Source organism: Saccopteryx bilineata, chromosome 3 (assembly GCF_036850765.1).
Source record: "Saccopteryx bilineata isolate mSacBil1 chromosome 3, mSacBil1_pri_phased_curated, whole genome shotgun sequence".
In the NCBI taxonomy this organism is placed as follows: Eukaryota; Metazoa; Chordata; class Mammalia; order Chiroptera; family Emballonuridae; genus Saccopteryx; species Saccopteryx bilineata.
Window position 1 is genome coordinate 154,533,776 of NC_089492.1, and position 21,437 is coordinate 154,555,212.

At 39.2% G+C, this 21,437-nt stretch overlaps 1 protein-coding gene across 5 annotated transcripts in view; it reads left to right on the forward strand.

Moving 5' to 3' along the window:
* Window positions 1-4,044, forward strand: part of UXS1 (UDP-glucuronate decarboxylase 1) — a 153,978-nt gene extending 149,934 nt beyond the window's left edge. For 4 of the 5 annotated variants that reach the window (XM_066267844.1, XM_066267842.1, XM_066267839.1 and 1 more), the window contains one exon: window positions 2,069-4,044. In XM_066267844.1, the coding sequence (XP_066123941.1) occupies window positions 2,069-2,200 (132 nt within the window). In that variant the 3' untranslated portion in view covers window positions 2,201-4,044. Of the gene's footprint in view, window positions 1-444; window positions 530-2,068 lie in introns of all 5 variants that reach the window. The other variant, XM_066267841.1, reaches the window with a different exon arrangement.
* Window positions 4,045-21,437: the final 17,393 nt, after the last annotated feature.

The window sequence follows — 21,437 nt, forward strand, 5'->3', positions numbered from 1 at the left end:
ATGGCCTCTGCCTCAAGTGCTAGAATAGTTTGGATGCCGAGCAATGGAGCAGCAGCACCAGATAGGCAGAGCGTCATGGGGGTTGCCGAGTAGATTCTGGTTGGGGCACATGCGGGAGTCTCTCTAGCTCCCCTCCTTTCACTTAAAAAAAGAAAAAGGAATTCAGGCTTAAATACTATCTTTGTAGGGAAAGAGGAGGGGGAATGTAGACCTTTTAGGGGAGAGTAAATGATTTTTAAAAAAGATGAATGAACCCTTAGAAAAATAAGTGGGAGATTAATGGTAGTTTGTGACAAAGGTTATCTGTGAAACTTGAGTGTCCTCTCCTATAATGAGTCCTCCTTGGTTGATGAATCTCCCTGGGAGGGATTTATATCAGTCGAGGTTTTTTTTGACAAAGGGAAGTTCAGAGAAAACCTCTCCTTGCATTTTCTGTTTTTCAAGCGCCTGCAGCTCAAAATCATCCATGTGCCAATGAGGCAGATTTTGGAGTGACATTCTACTACCCTTCAGAGAGCTAGATAATTAAGTGAGTAGAAACATAGGCTGTTGAACCTTAAAAAATGAGAATTCTAGTTCTATCCTTATTTTATCCTCTGATCTACAAGTCTAAGTGATCTCCTGAAGGCCACACAAATTGTTGAATGACATAAAAATACAATTATGCCCAGACTTAACAAAATCTAATATATAACAATGCCAGCATTACAGAGCCTGTTACAACAGACATAGTCTTCATATTTAGAAGGAATTTGTCATTGTTCGTAGAACCTTTGTTTTAAACAAAATACTTTGAACAAAGTTAAATGCACATCCACTACACAGTAACTGTTACTCATAACTTATGTAAAGAATGTTTACAGTGGGTATTGTTATTTGTCCGGAGTTAAACACATATTTTAACATTGTTGGAAATGAGGCATCTGTAGCTAGTTTTTCTTCTTACTAGAGGTTTAATTCATAAGAAAAATTTGAGAGTTCTTGTCCAAAGGGGCTTTTAGTCATATCTATCTTCATATTCTGTGTCTGTTTGTAACAGCTTCATTGAGGTTGGCATACAGCAGACTGCCCATATTTAAAATGTACAATTTGATAAGTTTTGACATGAAACCATTACCACCAAGATAACAAACATATACTGCTTCCCCCGCACCCCCAGTTTCTGGTGCCCCTGGGCGGTGCCTCCCTTGTACTCCTTTCTCCTTTTCTTTTCATGGACAGTTGGTGAGATTCCTGTTTCCTGTTTGCTGCAGGGCTGATCTAAAGTAAGACTTTTTTAGAAAGTCCTTCTCAGACTTGGCCTTTTAGGTTACTGGGGTGAAAGTGAGGTATGTGGGTCAAATCCCGGTGCTTTCCAGGGCATCTCTTGTCATGGTAGGTGTATGTGTGCGTTATTTTAAAAGTGATCTTTGTGGCCCTGGCCGGTTGGCTCAGTGGTAGAGCATTGGCCTGGCGTGCAGGAGTCCCGGATTCGATTCCCAGCCAGGGCACACAGGAGAAGCACCCATCTGCTTCTCCACCCCTCCCCCTCTCCTTCCTTCTGTTTCTCTCTTCCCCTCCAGCAGCCAAGGCTCCATTGGAGCAGGGTTTGCCCGGGCGCTGAGGATGGCTCTGTGGCCTCTGCCTCAGGCGCTAGAATGGCTCTGATTGTGGCAGAGCGATGCCCCAGATGGGCGGAGCATCGCCCCCTGGTGGGCATGCCGGGTGGATCCCGGTTGGGTGCATGCAGGAGTCTGTCTGACTGCCTCCCCATTTCCAACTTCAGAAAAATACACACGCAAAAAAAAGTGATCTTTGTGACTGATTCCAACTGGAGTAGGCATCAAACCTACAAGAAATAGTTAAGATCTCTCGGGGGTGACAGCTCATTTTATGTCATTCTGTAATATAAGTTGTCAAATTTTCTAGGGTATGCTGAAGGGCTCTTTGGAAAGATGACTAGCTTCTCCCAGGCACACTGAGCACAGTTGTGACCCCTAGTCGGCACTTCTTTCCTGTGCCTGGGACAGCCTGTTGTTTTAGTGAGTGGCCAACTAGCCTCATTCTCACTTTTTCTTTCATTAAACAGGTTCCGCTGGAAGAAGGTTTAAACAAAGCAATTCACTACTTTCGGAAAGAACTCGAATACCAGGCAAATAATCAGTATATCCCAAAACCAAAGCCTGCAAGAATAAAGAAAGGCCGGATGCGCCATAACTGAAAACCTCATTCTCGGGACCGAGACTCCCCTGTTTCACACTGATGCGATGTATTTTTGTCTTCTTTTTTATTTTTTCTTAAAAGAGAGACTTAAACAGGTGTCATGAAGAACAAACTGGAATTTTATTCTGAAGCTTGCTTTAAAGAAATGGATGTGCCTAAAACCTCCTCTCAAAAACCTGCAACTTTTGCCTTGCACTTTTTAAAATCTGTCTTTTTATGTAAAATAGCGTAGATGCATCTCTGCGTATTTTCAAGTTTTTTATCTTGCTGTGAGAGCACATGTCTTGACTGTCGTTGACAGTTTTATTTACTGGTTTCTTTGTGAAGCTGAAAAGGAACATTAAATGGGGTAAAAAAATGCCGATTTTATTTATGAAAGTGGTATCTACAAATGAGATATTATGCTACACACAAAGAAAACAACCACCTGACAGTACTGTCCCGCAGGTGGCTCACCGGCATTTTTTCTTTGGGTGGATGAAAGCATTCTGTGTGAGAGCTTTGTTTCTTTTAATTCAGAATTTTTCTAAGGTCCAATTTTAATTGCAAATCTGACTTTGGAACATTTCTGTTGGTTATCATGATCAGGATTTTGAAATCACTACTGTGTTGTGCTGCATATTTGGGGGGTGTTGGGGAACAAAGTTAAGGTATTCTTGGTTAACAGTGGTTAAATATGCTATTTTTAATAAAATATTGAAATTCAATTTCTGTTTTAAAGGTTGGTTGGCTTTCTGCTTTCATTGTTGGATTGCTCAGAAAAACATTGGAGAATTTAATTTTAAAAATTCTGAGAACATTCATGTTGGTATAATACATAATTTGATAAGAAGATATTGAAAGCATTTATATGCTCCTTGGGCTGACTCTTAATATACTTATTACCTGCTGTGTGAAGAGAACTTCATCTCTCACCCAGGTTAGAATCACTGTGTGTCCTTTTCTGGCTATGCAAGCCAGATGGAGAAAAAGAAGTACCTCTGAACTAGCTCACTGAGTGGAAATTTGGAGAGCTTTCACTTTCATTAAGAATTCTTTCAAGATTTAGTGTTCACATTCTTGTATTCCTTTTATAACAAATGGAAGATCAGTGCAGTAAGCTGAAGCAGTACCTCCAGTGGCTCTGCATGACATGGACAAACCTGGACTGGCACCAAGGAGGGAGAAGCATCAAGCATTTGGCCACAACACTTGTTTCCCTAACCAGGATTTTTTCTGTCAAGAACACCTTGGAATATTTTTTTTTAATTGGAGACACTGGTTTTATTCATCATTCTGAATTCTCTGCAAGATTTTGGAACCAGAAGTCAGTGCTAGATTGGATGTGGTTTGAGAAGAAAAAGAGAGGCCTCAAGGGTAGTTTCTTATTTTTGATGGTCATTATTTTGGCCAGAACTTAAAGATACACAATTTACTAAGCAGGGATGAACAGAGCTCAGAAGCTTGTTTGGACACTACTAATGATGCCCATACATTGGAGACAGAACACAGACAAGAAGGGGAGGGAAGTGTGTGGAGCTAAGCCGTGTGGTGCTGTGGGGAAAACAGCGGTGTTAGGCTTGCTCATTGGTTTCCCAGCTGCAAGCACTTTGCATGATTAGTGCGTGAGCACATGGCAGAAAGCCACATGTGTGTCTCTATGAAAAGGAATGGGTGCTTTTCCTCGGGGGCGATTCTCCCAGATCGTTCTTCTGCACTGCAAGGGGCGGTTCCCTGATTCCCTCAGCGGCCACAATGAGGGGCGGTGTTCCTGATACCTTGCCCTCCACTGCGAAAAGCTGGTTTTCCTTTGTTATTCACTCACCTGTCTCTGCAAACCTCCAATAAATGGGAATGGCCCCACACTTTCTGACTTCACAGTTCCTCTACCGTCTGCCTAAATCCAATGTGGACCTGCCTGGCCTCACCCACCAGCATTACAGGTGCACTTTGGGAATGCCCCAGAGCCCCAGGCTCCAGAGTTCTACCTGGTTACTTGTTCATTCTGTAGCACTTCTATGGGTTTCATTCTTCTGAGATTATTTCCCATTGATTTTATAAAATGCAGGGAACATGGAAGAAGAGGAGACAGGGTTGTGTGTCATAATTCAGGCTCAGGAGAGGGCAGTACATGCAGGGAAACAATGAAAACTTCATATTCAGCATATCACTGTCCCAGGGAGACAGGAAGGTGGTATTGAGGGATCTGGATTTCAGTGACACCCTTGTGAATGCTGAGCCCAGCCCATAGGCCCTATGTGGACTCTTGCCCCATTGTGGCTGCTCCATGAGTGTTGGAGTCTTCAGTCACTGGTTCTGGTGTAGGATGAGCTGCTGTTTGGTTTAACAGTTTTTAGTTTTGCATGTGTTTGACTTAGTTCTGAACCTGGAAGTTGTGTTGCGTTAAATGCTGATTTGGCCAGGAGAGGGGTTTGCAATTTAGTCTCATGAGAGAGCAGGGAATTCTAGGTGCATCTCAGAGGTTTCCTTGGGTAGAGGAGCTGTGAGTTTTACAGTTTTAGTTTGCATATTAAAGTGATCTGTGTGCTTTGTCTAGACTTTCTCGGTGGATGATTGTCACCATTGCCAGAGCATTGAAAAATGGCTTGCCCTAAGGCTGCTACCATGATTTTTCCCAAGGGTGGTATGTGCATTGCGTCAAGGACCCCAACAGGGCTTTGTAGTTCTAATTATCGAGATGAACCACCTGCTTATTCTGTATTAAAAATTCTTATCTGGATTCTCTTTGTACCTTTGCCATATTGGGGAATAAGGGTCATTTTTATCTACAGCTGTGCTGTGGGAAGGGAAAAGGTAGGGATTTTATTATCCAGAATCTTAATTTTTATTCACCCTTTAGGCGGAACAGTGTCTAGGGGGCTGGTGTTAGTTCCCTTTCCCCAGGGCAGTTAGGCCTGATCTAACCCCCACAGGTTAGACTGTGAATTAGTTTCTCCTAAGGGCAGGTTTTGTTATGAAGAACAGAGTGCTCTGATGTAGTTGATAATGTTCGTTTTCCCTTCCTGGTACTAGAAGCATGAGGTCTTTCTCTGCTCTTCTCTATGAGAACCCAGTTGAGCTCTGGGAGATAAAACTCAAATTTTTGGGGTCCCCCTATGAATGGCTCCTCTTGAATTTTTAAACTCGGGCTTGTCTACACTGATCCTCCAACAATTTGTTCATTATATCCAATAGTTCAGATTTTCCTACCCTGGCCCTGGTTCATGAAGGTGGAGGTTGCTAATCTGGTATATTGTGATTCTCTATTTGCCTGTCTCTCTCCCAAGTTTGTCTTCTGATCTCACTTCTCTGGTTTATCCAGTAAGAGTTGTTGATTTTTGCGTTCTGCTTTTTAGCAGTTAGGATGCAGCAATGACTTCCCAAGATACTTACATGTTGGTTAATGGTAAGGTGACTAATATTTGACAGTGAAAAGGAGGACAAAAATAAATTGAAGAAAACAATATCGTAAATAAAAGAAACATTTTATTTATTGCAACAGTAATACACTATAATATGATAAATGCATAATAAAACATTTGTAATATTTTATATTATAATTATGCTTACATGCCTATTAATTTTTAATAATTGTAAGGAAAAAGTACTCATTTAGATACAAATACATCACATCACACGCAATGGATTGACTCTGCATCAATCGAATATGGACATTTACAGATTAGTCTTCCAATATCAGAAAGGAGGACATGGAGGAGGACACTTTTCGAGGGAGGATGGAACTTACAAAAGAAGGACTGTCCTCCTTAAAGGAGGACGCTTGGTCACCTTATTAATGGGTTTATTAAAAAACCTTACTCTTTTGGTACATTTTGAATTTTGTGTTTCTGTATTTTTAATACATTTGATTTGAAGTAAAACTAATGTGATAGTATAAAGACCCAGCATTCAGAAGCCAAAATAGCTGACTTTACATTTATCCATCACAGGAGGTCAGTTTTTTTTGTTTTGTTTTGTTTTTTTTGAATAGGAGAAATGCTTTTCAAAAACTTTTTAAAAAATTGATTTTAGAGAAAGAGAAAGGGAGCAAGAGAGAGCTAGAAACCAATCTGTTTCTTTGTATTCCCTGACTGGGGCTCAAATTGTTGACCTTTGCGTGTTGGAATGATGCTCTAAACAACTGAAGAAGACAGAAAATTGTAAAGAAGAGACTTCTGTTTCCAAGGAGATGGCGCAGACATATTTTTCCTACCCAGAACTATGTAAAATTCTGGGCATTAAATATAAACCAAACGTAAGGATACTCTGATAGTATGTAGAGAAAGGCGGACAGCCAGGAACCTCAGGACCCAAGGAAGGTCACAGCGGCATTATGGGCTGACTTATGTCCCCCAAAGTCCTTACATTGAATTCCTAATCCCTATAACCTCAAAATGTCATTTTGCAGGTAGGGTGTTTAAAGAGGTTAGTAAGTGACAAGTAAAAGGCATCCAAGTTGGAAAGGAAGATAGTTATGTAGAGAAACCTGAAGTTTCTCCCCCCCACTTTCTCTAAAAATCATTAAAAAGAAAGTGCAGAATTCCTAAATGAAGGGCAAGCTGGGTGTCACCTGCATTACCTACAGAATCTGGAAAAGCTTGTGCACCTCTGAAGGTTGCCCAGCTCAGGACAGAGAAAAAGATGAGGGCAGACTGCCCTGTAATAGAGTCCCCAAAAACTCCACTTTGACTCAAGGGCCAATGACAGATAAGCCCATCACACTGAAGGTGCAGTGAGCATGCTGTCTTTCCAGCCTTCATTTGGGTGGAAAGGTGTGGAGAGGGCATCCATGAGAAGAGTAACCACCAGCTGTTCCTGCACGGCCTACGAATCCACAAGTGGAGAACTTAAGGTGCGGTATGGTCCCTGTTTTGTAGGCCCTTCCAAAAACCTACCCTGCCCCAACCCCTGCACTCTAAGACACTAGCAAAAAGGAAGTACATGTGCTACCTGGAAGAATCCAGCCTTACTCAGGCTTTAATTCTTAAGGCTCCAAAGAAGCATGCCATAGTTAGATATTGCATAAAATCAAGGAGAGAAGACACCATGAGTGAGAAACAATGGATGGCAGGCAGATATCTGCAAAGACTTCTTCAGATACTGACAATAATGATGTCTATAAAAGAAGTTTAATACTTCCAAAGAGATAAAAGATACTTGAGGCCCTGGCCAGTTGGCTCAGTGGTAGAGCGTCAGTAGAGTGTGGATGTCCCGGGTTTGATTCCCGGTCAGGGCACACAGGAGAAGCGCCCATCTGCTTCTCCACCCCTCCCCCTCTCTCTGTCTCTCTCTTCCCCTCCTGCAGCCAAGGCTCCATTGGAGCAAAGGTGGCCCGGGCGCTGAGGATGGCTCTGTGGCCTCTGCCTCAGGCTCTAGAATGGCTCTGGTTGCAATGAAGCAACACCCCCTAGTGGCATGCGGGTGGATCCCAGTCAGGCACATACGGGAGTCTGTCTCACTGTCTCCTCACTTCTCCCTTCAGAAAAAAAAAAAGAATACTTGAAAATCTGAATAGATGACAGAGACATAACATTTTTTTTCTTAACTCAGAAAATTAAATTTAATGGAGTGATATTGATCAATAAGAATACACAGGTTTCAGGTGAACAGCTCTATACCATTTGAATTGTGTTGTGTGCCCATCACCCAAAGTCAAATCATTTTCCGTCACCATATATTTGTCCCTCTGTTTCCCTCCCCCTCCCCCTGATAACCACTTCACTTTTATCTATGTCCATGAGTCTCAGTTTTATATTCCACCTATATGTGAAATCATACAGTTCTCAGCTCTTTCTGATTTACTTATTTCACTCAGTATAATGTTATTAAGGTCCATCTATGTTGTTGTAAATGGCAGTATGTCATTTCTTATGGCTGAGTAGTATTCCACTGTATATATGTACATCTTTATCCAATCCTCTATTGAGGAACACTTTGGTTGTTTCCATGTCTTGGCCACTGTAAATAATGCTGCGATGAACATGGGGGTGCATATGTCTTTACTAAGCATATATATATATATTTTTATAATTTTATTTTTTTAATGGGGTGACATCAATAAATCAGGATACATATATTCAAAGATAACAAGTCCAGGTTATCTTGTCGTTCAATTATGTTGCATACCCACCACCCAAAGTCAGATTGTCCTCCGTCACCCTCTATCTTGTTCTCTCTGTGCCCCTCCCCCTCCCCCTTTCCCTCCCCCATTCCCCCCTCCCCCCCCGTAACCACCACACTCTTATCAATGTCTCTTAGTTTCACTATTATGTCCCACCTACGTATGGAATAATACAGTTCCTGTTTTTTTCTGATTTACTTATTTCGCTTCGTATCATGTTATCAAGATCCCACCATTTTGCTGTAAATGTTCCGATGTCATCATTTCTTATGGCTGAGTAGTATTCCATAGTGTATATGTGCCACATCTTCTTTATCCAGTCATCTATTGATGGGCTTTTTGGTTGTTTCCATGTCCTGGCCACTGTGAACAATGCTGCAATAAACATGGGGCTGCATGTGTCTTTACGTATCAATGTTTCTGAGTTTTTGGGATATATACCCAGTAGAGGAATTGCTGGGTCATAAGGTAGTTCTATTTTCAGTTTTTTGAGGAACCACCATACTTTCTTCCATAATGGTTGTACTACTTTACATTCCCACCAACAGTGTATGAGGGTTCCTTTTTCTCCACAGCCTCTCCAACATTTGCTATTACCTGTCTTGCTAATAACAGCTAATCGAACAGGTGTGAGGTGGTATCTCATTGCCGTTTTGATTTGCATTTCTCTAATAGCTAAAGAAGATGAGCATCTTTTCATATATCTGTTGGCCATTTGTATTTCTTCCTGGGAGAAGTGTCTATTCATATCCTCTTCCCATTTTTTTATTGGATTGTTTGTTTGTTTGTTGTTGAGTTTTATGAGTTCTTTGTATATTTTGGATATTAAGCCCTTATCTGAGCTGTTGTTTGAAAATATCATTTCCCATTTAGTTGGCTTTCTGTTTATTTTGTTATCAGTTTCTCTTGCTGAGCAAAAACTTCTTAGTCTGATGTAGTCCCATTCATTAATTTTTGCCTTCACTTCTCTTGCCATTGGAGTCAAATTCATAAAATGCTCTTTAAAACCCAGGTCCATGAGTTGAGTACCTATGTCTTCTTCTATGTACTTAATTGTTTCAGGTCTTATGTTTAGATCTTTGATCCATTTTGAGTTAATTTTTGTACAGGGGGAGAGACTGTAGTCCAGTTTCATTCTTTTGCATGTGGCTTTCCAGTTTTCCCAGCACCATTTATTAAAGAGGCTTTCTTTTCTCCATTGTGTGTTGTTGGCCCCTTTATCAAAAATTATTTGACTATATATATGTGGTTTTATTTCTGGACTTTCTATTCTGTTCCATTGGTCTGAGTGTCTATTTTTCTGCCAATACCATGCTGTTTTGATTGTCGTGGCCCTATAATAGAGTTTGAAGTCAGGTATTGTTATGCCCCCAGCTTCATTCTTTTTCTTTAGGATTGCTTTGGCTATTCGGGGTTTTTTATAGTTCCATATAAATCTGATGATTTTTTGCTCTATTTCTTTAAAAAACGTCATTGGAAGTTTGATGGGAATTGCATTAAATTTGTATATTGCTTTGGGTAATATAGCCATCTTGATTATATTTATTCTTCCTAGCCAAGAACAAGGTATATTCTTCCATCTCATTATATCTTTTTCAATTTCCCTTAACAATGGTTTATAGTTTTCATTATATAAGTCCTTTACATTCTTTGTTATGTTTATTCCTAAGTATTTTATTTTTTTTTGTTGCAATCGTGAAGGGGATTATTCTTTTGAGTTCCTTCTCAGTTGTTTCATTGTTGGCATATAGAAAGGCTATTGACTTCTGTATGTTAATTTTGTATCCTGTGACCTTACTGTATTGGCTTATTGTTTCTAGTAGTCTTTTTGTGGATTCTTTGGGGTTTTCGATGTATAGGATCATATCATCTGCAAAAAGTGATACCTTTACTTCTTCTTTTCCGATATGGATGCCTTTTATTTCTTTGTCTTGTCTGATTGCTCTGGCTAGAACCTCTAGTACCACATTAAATAAGAGTGGAGAGAGTGGACAACCCTGTCTTGTTCCTGATTTAAGGGGGAAAGCCTTCAGTTTAGTGCCATTTAATATGATGTTAGCTGATGGTTTATCATATATGGCCTTTATCATGTTGAGATATTTTCCTTCTATACCCATTTTGTTGAGAGTCTTAAACATAAAATTGTGTTGTATTTTATCGAAAGCCTTTACTGCATCTATTGATAAGATCATGTGGTTTTTGTTCTTTGTTTTGTTGATATGGTGTATTACATTAACCGTTTTACGTATGTTGAACCATCCTTGAGATTCTGGGATGAATCCCACTTGATCATGATGTATTATTTTTTTAATATGTTGTTGTATTCGATTTGCTAGTATTTTGTTTAGTATTTTAGCATCTGTATTCATTAGAGATATTGGTCTGTAGTTTTCTTTTTTTGTGCCATCCTTGCCTGGTTTTGGTATGAGGGTTATGTTGGCCTCATAAAATGTGTTTGGAAGTATTGCTTCTTCTTCAATATTTTGGAAGACTTTGAGTAGAATAGGAACCAAGTCTTCTTTGAATGTTTGATAAAATTCGCTGGTATAGCCGTCAGGGCCTGGACTTTTATTTTTGGGGAGGTTTTTAATGGTTTTTTCTATTTCTTCTCTACTGATAGGTCTGTTTAGGCTTTCTGCTTCTTCTTGACTCAGTCTAGGAAGGTTGTATTTTTCTAGGAATTTATCCATTTCTTCTAGGTTGTTGAATTTAGTGGCATAAAGTTTTTCATAGTATTCTACAATAATTCTTTGTATATCTACGGTGTCCGTGGTGATTTCTCCTCTTTCATTTTGGATTTTGTTTATATGAGTTCTTTCTCTTTTTTCCTTGGTAAGTCTTGCCAAGGGTTTGTCAATTTTGTTGATCTTTTCAAAGAACCAGCTCCTTGTTCTATTAATTTTTTCTATAGTTTTTCTGTTCTCTAATTCATTTATTTCTGCTCTGATTTTTATTATCTCCTTTCTTCGGCTGGTTTTGGGTTGTCTTTGTTCTTCTTTTTCTAGTTCCTTAAGGTGGGAAGTTAAGTGGTTCACTTGGGCTCTCTCTTGTTTGTTCATATATGCCTGAAGCGATATGAACTTCCCTCTTATCACTGCTTTTGCTGCATCCCATAGATTCTGATATGTCGTATTGTCATTTTCATTAGTCTGTATATATCTTTTGATCTCTGCACTTATTTCTTCTTTGACCCATTCATTTTTTAAAAGTATGTTGTTTAGTTTCCACATTTTTGTGGGATTTTTTTCCTCTTTTTTGCAGTTGAATTCTAGTTTCAAGGCTTTATGATCAGAAAATATGCTTGGTACAACTTCAATTTTTCTGAATTTGCTGATGTTGTTTTTGTGGCCCAACATATGGTCAATTCTTGAGAATGATCCATGTACACTGGAGAAAAATGTATACTCAGTCACTTTGGGATGAAATGTCCTGTAGATGTCTATCATATCCAGGTGCTCTAGTGTTTTGTTTAAGGCCACTATGTCTTTGTTGATTCTCTGTTTGGATGACCGATCTAGAGCCGTCAGCGGTGTATTGAGGTCTCCAAGTATGATTGTATTTTTGTCAGTTTTTGTTTTAAGATCAATAAGTAGCTGTCTTATATATTTTGGTGCTCCTTGGTTTGGTGCATATATATTAAGAATTGTTATGTCTTCTTGATTCAGTGTCCCCTTAGCCATTATGAAATGGCCATTTTTGTCTCTGAGTACTTTTCCTGTCTTGTAGTCAGCATTATCCGATATGAGTATTGCTACACCTGCTTTTTTTTGGATGTTATTTGCTTGGAGTATTGTTTTCCAGCCTTCCACTTTGAATTTGTTTTTATCCTTGTTACTTAGATGAGTTTCCTGTAGGCAGCATACAGTTGGATTTTCTTTTTTAATCCATTCTGCTACTCTGTGCCTTTTTATTGGTGAGTTTAATCCGTTTACATTTATTGTAATTATTGATACTTGTGAGTTCCCTATTGCCATTTTATATCTTGCTTTCTGTTAGTTTTGTGTCTTGTTTGATCCTTCTCTTTCGTTTTTCTATCTTTTGTTTTTATTTGGTTGTATTCCATACATCTTTCCTCTGTTGCTATCTTTTTTTATCTCATGTGCTTCTGTGGTGGTTTTTTCAATGGTGGTTACCTTTGAGTAATGAAAAGGGTCCCTACCCTGTTCATTGTAGCGAACTATTTTGTGAGTACTTTTGCACTCCATCGTCTTTTGCTACTGTTAATCTCCATCTTCTCCCCTTCTTTCTTTTTGTTGTTGTCACAGTTTAAATTTGGTTTTATTGTGTTCTTCTTGGAGCTTTTACTTGTGGCTCTGTTTTTTTTTGTTCTTTGTATCTGATTGGAGAACCCCCTTTAGTAATTCCTGGAGTGGGGGTTTTCTGATGATAAATTCCCTCATCTTTTCTGTATCTGTGAATGTTTTTATTTCTCCTTCGTATTTGAAGGATAGCTTTGATGGGTATAGTATTCGTGGCTGAAAGTTCCTCTCTTTCAGGACTTTAAATATTGGGGTCCACTCTCTTCTAGCTTGTAGAGTTTCTGCTGAGAAATCTGATGATAATCTAATGGGCCTTCCTTTATATGTTGTATTCTTCTTTTCCCTGGCTGCCTTGAGAATTTTTTCTTTGCTGTTTGTTTGTGTCAATTTCATTATGATATGCCTTGGAGTAGGTTTGTTGGGGTTAAGAAAACTCGGAGTTCTGTTTGCTTCTTGAACTTGAGGCTTTAGTTCTTTCCACAGGCTTGGGAAGTTCTCATCTATTATTTGTTTGAGTATGTTCTCCATTCCATTTTCTCTCTCTTCTCCCTCTGATATACCTATTATTCTTATGTTATTCTTTTTGATGGAGTCAGATAATTCTTGTAGGGCTATCTCATTTTTTTTAATTTTTGAGTCTCTTTCTTCTTCTCTCTGTTGTGCCTCAAGTTGCTTGTCTTCTATTTCACTAATCCTCTCTTCTATCTGACCTGTTCTATTAGCTAAGCTTGTTATTTCGTTTTTCAGACTAAGCATATTTTTTAAAGGGAAAATATAATTGAAACGTATCCACTGCAATCTAGTTCCAGAAATAAATAATAAAATGGGGAAGAAGTAACAAAGTAATAACAGTGAGAATTTTTCTAATTTGTTTAAAAACACTGACCCTCAGATTAAGAAGCACAGCAAACCCCAATGGACAGAAATATAGATAGAGCTGACAAAGATGGATATAATAGCAAGTTGGAGAGGACAGTAATACCCATAGAGGAATCACAGAAGAATAGTGAAATTCATAACAGTGGAAACCATAGGCCAGTGTTATTATATCTTCAAAGTACTGATTAAATAACCAAAGATTCTATGCCAAATGAAACAAGGGAAAGTGTCAGACTTGAGAATTTACCACCAAATGACCCTCAAAAGGATTCTGAAGAATCTAATTCAAACTGATGGAAAATGACCTCATGTGCATACGTGAGCTGCAAGGAAAAATAGTGAACTGAAATAAATATATGAAAATCTAGATAAACCGATGACTACATGTGAAACATAATTTGTGGGGAAAATATTGATACAACAGGCTAGATTTTAAATTCCAATTTATAATAGTTTATACATTAGCAGGAAAATTGAAGAACAGAGTGTTGAAAGGTTCAAGAGAAGACTATGGCCATTGATTATCTGTAACTTCTTAAATATGTATTAAATGGGAAAAATGCTAATAGAATAGATCCAGTTAACAGAACCAACAAGTAAAGGAGAACAAAATAGCCCTGAAGGCAAGAGAGGGGGAAAGGAAAAGGTAAAATGGGACAAGTCGAAAGTTCAAAATGGGATATTAGAAGTAAAACCAAATCACTAATCACACTAAGTATTAGTGAACTAAATTCTCTCATTAATAGTTATACTATGTTTTAAAAACAAGCAAAAACAATTTGAGCAATGTACTCTACCAAAGACACACCTAAAGAACACAGAGGAATAAAGGCAAAATTATGGAAAAGATAGAACAGGTAAGTAGGAACCAAAAGGAGGCATGTGTAGTCACACATATTAGGAGAATTCAGGCAAAATGCATTATTAGAAATAAGGAAATTTGCTGCATTTGTAAGTGATTCCATTCACCAGGAAGACTTACTGATTCTGAATCGTGTACTACATGAATTTGCCTATAGCTTCGTGTAAAGCCAGACTGACAGGATTAAAGGAAAAACTCATCAAGTCCATCATAATAAATTTTAATACACTTAACAGATCGCACGCTAACCATTAGATTGAATGGATCAAAAGGAATAAAATAGAAAAATGTGTAAAGTATAAGTATGAAACTTGAGCTAATGGGACTTGACTACATTTGATGTCTGGAAAAGACACATTCCTTTCAGGCACATACGAACACTTTCCAAGGCTGACACACACATTTGACATAGCTGGCCGACCTCATGTGCTCAAAGGGTCACATTATTTTTTAACCATGATGCAATGAAGTTAGAAAACAAAGCCAATAAGATAATTAAAAATATTTATTCACTTGGAAATTTAATAACAATTCATGGGTCCAAGAAGAAATTATAATTGAAATTAGAAAATTTCAGTATGCAACTTTTCACATCCAACTCATGAGATACAGTACTGGAAGAAAACTTAGCATATTAAATGCTTGCCTTTAAAAAAAAATAAGAAGGCTTAAAATGGAATAAAAAATTAATATAAATCAAAGATCCATAGATGCAGAGCCAAGGAAATTACAAGAACAGAAATTCATGCAATAGAGAGAAACAGATAAAGAAGAGATCAACAAAGCAAAAGCTGCACGTTTGGAAAGATAAGCTTTTTTTTTTTTTAAAGGCACAAATAAAGTGGAATGAGCCTGACTAGGAGGTGGCACAGTGGATAGAGTGTTGGCCTGGGATGCTGAGGACCCAGGTTTGAAACACAGGGTTGAGTGTGTAATCATTTACATGACCTCATGGTCACTGGCTTGAAGCCCAGGGCCGCTGGCTTGAGCAGGGAATCACTGGCTCAGCTGCAGCATGAGAAGCAATCAATGAACAACCAAAGTGCTGCAATGACAAGTTGATGTTTTTCACCTCTCTCCCTTCCTGTTCCCCTCTCTCTGTCTCTCTCGCTATAAATAAATAAATAAATAAATAAATAAATAAATAAATAAATAAATAAAATAATATAATATAATATAATATAAAATGGAATGAAAAAGGCCCTGGCTAGTTAGCACACTTGGTTAAGAGCATTGTCCTGAAATGACAATGTTGAGGGTTCAATCCTCCGTCGGCACACTCGGGAGGCACCCAATGAATGCATGACTTAGTGGAACAATGAACGAATGCTTCCCTTCCCCTTCGCCTCTCTCTTCCTTTCTCTCTCTGTCTCAATCAGTAAATTAAAATTTGAACTCTGGCTGGATAGCTCAGTTGGTTGAAGCATTGTGCTGGAGCACTGAAGTGCTGGTTCGATCCCTGGTCAGGGCACACACAGAAGCAGCTCCATGGCTCTCACTTTCTCTCTGTCCTTACCTCTCTCTCTCTCAAAAAAAAAAAAAAAATGTAATGAAGAAAAGGAGAACATTAGCACAGATGCTACAGAGGAAAATAGATAAGAGGAAATTAAAAACAACTCTCAACACACTTCAAAACATTGATATAATGGATGATGATGTGTTAAGATAGAACTTTGCAAAACAAATCAAGGAGACAAAATTGGACTAAACCTTTAACTGTAAAAAAAATGCAATCAATAGACATTTTATGATGAAGAAAGCACCACATTCAAATGGCTTTATATGAATGTTGCTGAACACTTGGGAAACAGATAACTTTTATTTTTAAACAGAGAATAGAAAACATTTATGAACATGGATGCAAAAATTCTGAATAAATACTACCCAACCAACAACAAATGAATAATTTTTCATTAAGTTATGTATATTCTAGGCATTAATTGATTAGTGTTAGAATTTTACTAATAGAATTTACCACATTAATCATAGATTAAAAAGGAAAAACTATATTATCTAATAGATAAAAATAGGAAATTTGACACCCATATGACATTAAAAATTTCTTAGCATATTTTGAAAAGAATCGAAATTTTTTCACTTAATAAGAAACATCTACAAAAAGTATCCAGCAAACATAGCTATAATGAGACATGAGAAACACTTCTTTTGAGATTAGGAATGAAGCGAAGATGTTCTATCATCCTTTCTCCCTCCATTTTAACATTGCATGGAAGTGTGAGCCAGCCAGGAGTGGTCAAGAGAAGACACAGAAGTTTTGAGGGTGGGATGTAATATAGTATAGCCACTGTGGGAAAGATGTGTATCAGTTCCTCAAAAATTAAACAATTACTGGATGATTCAATAATTCCACTTGTGGGCATTTATCCAAAAGAATCAAAAGCAAGGGTACACAGAGATACTGGTATACCACTTTTATAGAAGTTAAAAGGTGAAAGTAATCTAAGCGTCTAGCAACAAATGAGGGGATAAACAAAATGTCATCTAACAGGTACTGGAATAATATTCAGCCTTATGAAATCCTGTCACGTCCTACAACATGGAGGAACCCGAAAGACATTTTCTCAGTGAAATAAACCAGTCATAAAAGTGCAATACTGTATACGATTCTACTTCACTGAGGTTCCCAGAGTAGTCACATTCACAGACATAGAAAGTAGAATGGTGGGTTGCAGGGGCTGAGGGAGGCAGGGAAGGAGAGTTAGTATTTAATGGGACAGTTTCAGTTTGGAAAGATGGAAATATTCTGGAAACGGATGATGGTGATGGTACAAGAAACATGAACCTACTTTGGCTACTGAAGTGTACCCTGAAAAATGGTTAAAATGGCAGATTTTATATTTATTTTACTATAAATTTTAAAAAGTTATAATGACGACAAAGGAAGAAATAAAATTACTATTATGCAGATGCTATTACTGTCCATAATCATTGCTCTCATGATGTCAATATTTCCTACTAAGCCCAGGATTTTTTGTTACCTACAGCTCCTGAATGGGAATGTGTTTCAGAGACTGTATGCAAAATTATGTGTTATTTTTCTGAGAAAGAACAAACAAGCTTCTATTGGACCAGCGCTTTTCTTTTTTTTCTTTTTTTCTTTTTGTATTTTTCTGAAGCTGGAAACGGGGAGAGACAGTCAGACAAACTCCCGCATGCGCCCGACCGGGATCCACCCGGCACGCCCACCAGGGGCGACGCTCTGCCCACCAGGGGGCGATGCTCTGCCCCTCCGGGGGGTCGCTCTGCCACAACCAGAGCCACTCTAGCGCCTGGGGCAGAGGCCAAGGAGCCATCCCCAGCACCCGGGCCATCTTTGCTCCAATGGAGCCTTGGCTGAGGAAGGGAAAGAGAGAGACAGAGAGGAAGGAGGGGGGTTGGAAAAGCAGATGGGCGCTTCTCCTGTGTGCCCTGGCCGGGAATCGAACCCGGGACTTCCCCACGCCAGGCTGACGCTCTACCGCTGAGCCAACCGGCCAGGGCAGACCAGCGCTTTTCAACTGGTGTGCCACAAGAATCTTTAAAACATGCAACATCTGGCCCTGGCCGGTTGGTTCAGTGGTAGAGCATCAGCCTGGCGTGGGGAAGTCCCAGGTTCGATTCCCGGCCAGGGCACACAGGAGAGGGTGCCCATCTGCTTCTCCACCCCTCCCCCTCTCCTTCCTCTCTGTCTCTTTCTTCCCCTCCCGCAGTCAAGGCTCCATTGGAGCAAAAGATGGCCCAGGCGCTGGGGATGGCTCCTTGGCCTCTGCCCCAGGCGCTAGAATGACTCTGGTAGCGACAGAGTGAAGCCCCGGATGGGCAGAGCATCGCCCCCTTGTGGGCGTGCCGGGTGGATCCCGGTCGGGCGCATGTGGGAGTCTGTCTGACTGCCTCCCCGTTTCCAGCTTCAGAAAAATACAAAAAATAAAAAATTAAAAAAAAAAAAGCATGCAACATCTGACTATCTAGTCAGGGGCACTGACCTCTTTTCCCTTAGATTGTCAAATAAAAAAATGACTACAGCCAACACAACAATAGCTGTCCAGTGTGAATGAATCAAAATTATACTTTTTTTTTTGTCAGATAGACCAGTGGTTTTCAACTCTTACACTAGGGAACCAATGAAAACAGAATTATTCAGAGACTGCTAAGGCAGAAATAAAAACCATGATTAGTATTTTGCACATTATCTTTTAATTATAATAGTATAAAGTGAAAATTCTCTCAAACAGTAAAAAACATATTTTTTAATAGAATACAACTGAAATTTCTAGAGAGCAGTATTCAATTCAAGTAAAGCGAGTGTGAAATCTGACATTGCTTCTTTGCAATATACTTAATACCCAAGGCTGCAGTTTTGTTTCTGAGTGATGAAGTGTTATATTAACATCCATTCCGTTTCTCTGGTTGGTTTTTATAAGTGATAGGGCCAAAAAAGTCTTCTCACACAAGTAGGTAGGAGAATACGATTAAAAATTTAATAGGTTTGCAACTAAGAGATGAATATATTTTTTTCAGTGATATCCAAAATTGTGACAATGATTGCATTTTATGTTTGGACACCAGAGTGACATCAGAAGATAAACCTATCAGTTTTTCTTTTTCATAGTGATAAAGGGAGCAGGAGTTGATATCTTCTGTGAATGGGTTTATTGATCCAGAGGTTACCTTTACGAGGATCCTTATTCTCAGGGTAATAATGGTCCAAGTTTTGAACTAATGCTCTTAAATGTTGACTTTTTATACAGTGTGTCCATAAAGTCATGGTGCACTTTTGACTGGTCACAGGAAAGCAACAAAAGATGATAGAAATGTGAAATCTGCACCAAATAAAAGGAAAACCCTCTCAGTTTCTGTAGATGATGTGGCAGCATGTGTGCATGCACAGATAATGATATAACACCATGTATACAGCGGAGCAGCCCACAGCCATGCCAGTTGAGATGTGGACGGTACAGAGGAAAGTTCAGTGTGTTCTGTGGCTCGCTAAATTCGAATCCGTGACCAAAGTGCAACGTTGATATTGGAGTGTTTATAATGAAGCGCCATCACATAGGAATAACATTACTCAGTGGGATAAGCAGTTGAAGGAAACCGGCAGTTTGGTGGAGAAACCCAGTTCTGGTAGGCCATCAGTCAGTGACGAGTCTGTAGAGGTTATACGGGATAGCTACCTAAGGAGCCCTAAAAAATCTGTGCGTGAGCCCACATTGAACTGCACTGAATAGGTATGAAACTGGGAGAGTTTTCGTTTTATTTGGTGCAGATTTCACATTTCTATTGTCTTTTGTTGCTTTCCTGTGACTGGTCAAAAGTGCACCATGACTTTACGGACACACTGTATATTAAATATGAATTTCTGGTTGATGTCTGTAGCAATCAAAGAGTATTGGAAAAGTGGAAACATTTCTACATCTTGTTCCTGTAAGTGACTTTCCCAAAAAACAAGTTTCTTTTTGAATGAGTCTATCTTATTTCTTTATTTTCTTTTTTGTGACAGAGACACAGAGAGAGACAGAGAGAGGAACAAACAAGGACAGACAGATAGGAAGGGAGAGAGATGAGAAGCATCAATTCTTCATTGCAGCTCCTTAGTCTCCTTAGTTGTTCATTGATTGCTTTCTTATATGTGCCTTGACTGGGGGCTGCAGCAGAGCAACTGACCCCTTGCTCAAGCCAGTAACCTTGGGCTCAAGCCAGCGACGATGGGGTCATGTCTGTGACCCCATGCTCAAGCCAATGACCCTGCTCTCAAGCTGGTGAGCCTGCACTCAAGCTGGTGACCTCGAGGTTTCAAACCTGGCTCCTCTGCGTCCCAGTCCAACACTATATCTACTGTGCCACTGCTTGGTCAGACCATCTTCTTTCTTTTTTTTTTTTTTTTTTTTGGCATAGACAGAGAGAGTCAGTGAGAAGGACAGACAGACAGGAAGGGAGAGAGATGAGAAACATCAATTCTTCGTTGCGGCACCTTAGTTGTCCATTGATCGATTTCTCATATGTGCCTTGACCGGGGGGCTACAGCAGACTGAGTGACCCCTTACTCGAGCCAGCGACCTTGGGCTCAAGCTGGTGAGCTTTGCTCAAACCTGATGAGCCTGTGCTCAAGCTGGTGACCTCAGGGTCTTGAACCCTGGTCCTCCGCGTCTCAGTCCAATGCTCTATCCACTGCACCACCGCCTGGTCAGGCTACCATCTTATTTCTTAATGCAAAAGTGTTTGTGTTAAACCCCTGAAAAGAAATATTAATTTGTTTAAGAGGCTGAATATATCCACCACATATGCAAGCTTCTATTCATTCTTCATTCAACAATAACTCTATTAATGAAGAGTTTTGTCCTTGCAGAACCTGTTTCACTTCCCTTAGCTCAAGAAGGCGTGAAAGAGCCCTTCCATATAGAGAAGGATGTTGGTGTTGTTAATCCATGTATCATTCACATTCATTACTGCGTTCAATTCAGGGGAAAGTTTCTTTGCAACTGAATGCTTCTGGCAAATCATACAGTGCATGGACATTTCTAGATGTGCGATGTTCTTTATTTTTAAAACTCCCTGAGTGAGGTTCAATCACAGTTGCAGCCCTATATGTATACACTTCGATGCACTTTCCCCAGTCTAAGCCCTTTACTTGAAATTACTCATTAAGAGTATAAATATCTCTCAACTAGTGGTCTGACCAGGTAGATCAGGACAACAGAGTAGTTCTTCCCTGAAGTCTTTATCATCAATATAGCTCATGAAGCAAAGTAGAATAATAATATGGTTACTCATGTCAGTTGATTCATCAAGCTGAATAGCAAAAACAATTCTATTTCTTTATCCCCTCTACAACTTGCTCCTTAATATCATTGACCATATCAACAATTCTGTTCTGAATGATATTGGCTGGAAGTGGTATATATCCTCACATTTTCATGTGGCTTGAGGACCCAAAATTTCCTGAGTGACTAATTCTTCACCAATAATGAATTTTGTTTGTTTGTTTTCAATGTTCAAAGGGCAGAAAAATAAGACACTTGAAGCAGCAATTTTCTACTAGTTATCATTTTCTTCATTTGACTTTTCCAACTTTTCATTTGGTTGTGCAATATTTCAAAAAGAATTCAGTGGTTTCTCAATCAGATCGCTATGCTTC